Genomic DNA, 2,500 nt, shown 5'->3' on the forward strand with positions numbered 1-2,500 from the left:
CATGCGTAGTGATATACAGTCAGTCAGATATGTAGTAGGCTGACACAGACAGACAGACAGACAGACAGACAGACAGACAGACAGACAGACAGACAGTATGTCGGTAGGTAGACAGAGTGAGTGAGTGAGTGCGAGAGTGAGTGAGTGAGTGAGTGAGTGAGTGAGTGAGTGTGTGGGTGTGTGGGTGAGTGAGTGAGTGAGTGAGTGAGTGAGTGAGTGAGTGAGTGAGTGAGTGAGTGGCGGTGAATGAATGAATGAATGAATGAATGAATGAATGAATGAATGAATGAATGAATGGCAGGTAAATCTAAATGCTATTTGATTTCGAATACTAATTAAGATTGTTGTAAATTTTGACGTGTTGTCACATAACATTGATTTATTGATCATACACATTTGCATACCTTGCAGTAATTACACGGTAAATTACATACAGGAAATGAACTACTATAGAAACTAACTGACCTGGTCATTACCGGTACTCAATAAAGAGTTTCAGCTGAAAGCCTAGACACACACTACAGCAGTGCAACTTGACATAATAACATGTGGTGTCTGATATATTTTGCACTTTGCGTGTGTTTGCCACCCTTTACTAACAGCGCAAAATCGTGCAAGGAAATAGAAAATGCCTACGATGCCTTGACAGCTGAACACGTTCCTGCACCTCTGACAGGTGAGTTTGGAATATCAAAAGAACAACTAGTATTGCTATTATCTATCTCATCAAAAGTCTTAAACTGTATCTTCTGTTTCGACTAAAAACCCAACAATATTGCCACATCCTCTTTGTACTTTGTGTGTGGAATACCTCATCAAATCATTGTGTGACAATCTGTGACTGAGAGATGGGTATCACCCACAAAGAAAATGCAGCAACGCATTTCAGAATTTCGTCATGTCAGGCGAGGAAATGTAGCTAAGGTCTTATTTTTTGGTAAAGTCAGAGGATAATATTTTAGTAAGATTTTGTCAAGTCAGGCGACCCTCTGTTTCAGGTCATTTTGGTTCTAATTGTATCAAATTAAATCATCTAGCTTCAATAATTACCTCTTTGATTCGAGACGTCTAACCGATAAGGATCAGAATCGTTTGATTCGAACTATTCTAAGTAATCTTAACGAATTTAATATTCTGACACATATTCCAATTCATAATGTCTCAGCTTGGTATCAAATCTCGATCTCATTAAAATTTAATAGCTATTTTTTTCATTAAACATTCGTCTCTCTCATATTACACCTCAAAGATAATATATATATCACTGTTGAAGATAAACTAGTTCATTAGACCCTTAAAACATTTCACGACTCGATGCAATCGTAAAGATGTAGGCATATAGACATACAGTTTGAAGTAATTTTCTCCACCGGATCGCCACCAGTCGAAACATCATTAGTTTCGGGTTGAAACAAGTGGTTTGTGATAAGCTTAAAAATATTTGAGATCATGGAAAAGACAAACCGTAACTCCCAAGGAAAGCGCTTCTTCTGTTTGCTAGTACACTCGTTTATAGTGGTCATGTCTAGAGTATGATTGCTTGTATGTGACCTAGCCTTTTTTTTAAATTAGTCAAGTTGTAATTTTTCACCTTACAAAAACCAACTTATTACATTGTGATGATAGTATCACAACTGAAGTGGGATTTAAAGCTGTGAATGAGATCTAGACAATATTTTATGATATCTAGCTTTACACTCTACTCATTGACTACTTGCCTGATTTGCGCTGCTGACAAGTTTTACAGTTTAATTTGATTGAGAGAAACCACGTATTGGGTTCATAAATTTTGTACTAGTGTTATGAGTGCTATCAACAACTGTGGCATACGTGTGGAAACGCTCTACTTGGATATTACGGTTTTTGGACACATACATGTACACACACGTGTATATACATTTAAACATAATATACTTGGAATATATCTTTTTAAACACAAATAACAAATAGTGTCTCCTTTTCATTGCTGACCACCTGGAAATATAATACTTTACTCCCTACAAATATTATTTATTGATCTATTTTAATAAGGTATAGTTGATGACAGTAGACGGATCTGTGAAGGTAATTCGGCATGCTGCACTGCTGATATGGAGTATCGGTTAAGTATGTTGAGCCAAACTGAATTACAGGAGATGAGAAGTCACAGTATATCCAACGTCCGACACGTCTTTGTTCATAATTATAAAATCTTTGATGGTGAGTTGATGGTGTCAGAAGCGATATATGTAATGACAATCATTTTAAGAAAACATTAGACATTATGTGCCTCTCCGGGAAATAATAGTCTTCAAATTTGTGTTGTTACTTTAATGTAATTTAAAATCATGAAGAAAAACTAGGGATCAACATTTGTGAATAGAACAAAATGACCCCTAAATTTATCAACATTAAACTTCAAAAGAGACCCTACATTTATCAACATTACAAAATGATTCCTACAGTTATCAACATTTCAAAATGACCCACAAATTTATCAATATTTCAAAATGACCCACAA

At 35.7% G+C, this 2,500-nt stretch overlaps 1 protein-coding gene across 1 annotated transcript in view; it reads left to right on the plus strand.

The window, feature by feature from the left end:
- The first annotated feature begins 529 nt into the window (after positions 1 to 529).
- LOC144436586 (glypican-6-like) overlaps positions 530 to 2,500 on the plus strand; it is an 8,602-nt gene continuing 6,631 nt past the window's right edge. The window contains exons 1-2 of the mRNA XM_078125410.1: positions 530 to 676; positions 2,032 to 2,199. Of these exons, the coding sequence (XP_077981536.1) occupies positions 547 to 676; positions 2,032 to 2,199 (298 nt within the window). The 5' untranslated portion in view covers positions 530 to 546. The remainder of the gene's footprint in view (positions 677 to 2,031; positions 2,200 to 2,500) is intronic.

The sequence above is a fragment of the Glandiceps talaboti genome, chromosome 6, assembly GCF_964340395.1.
Source record: "Glandiceps talaboti chromosome 6, keGlaTala1.1, whole genome shotgun sequence".
NCBI classification, from domain to species: Eukaryota; Metazoa; Hemichordata; class Enteropneusta; family Spengelidae; genus Glandiceps; species Glandiceps talaboti.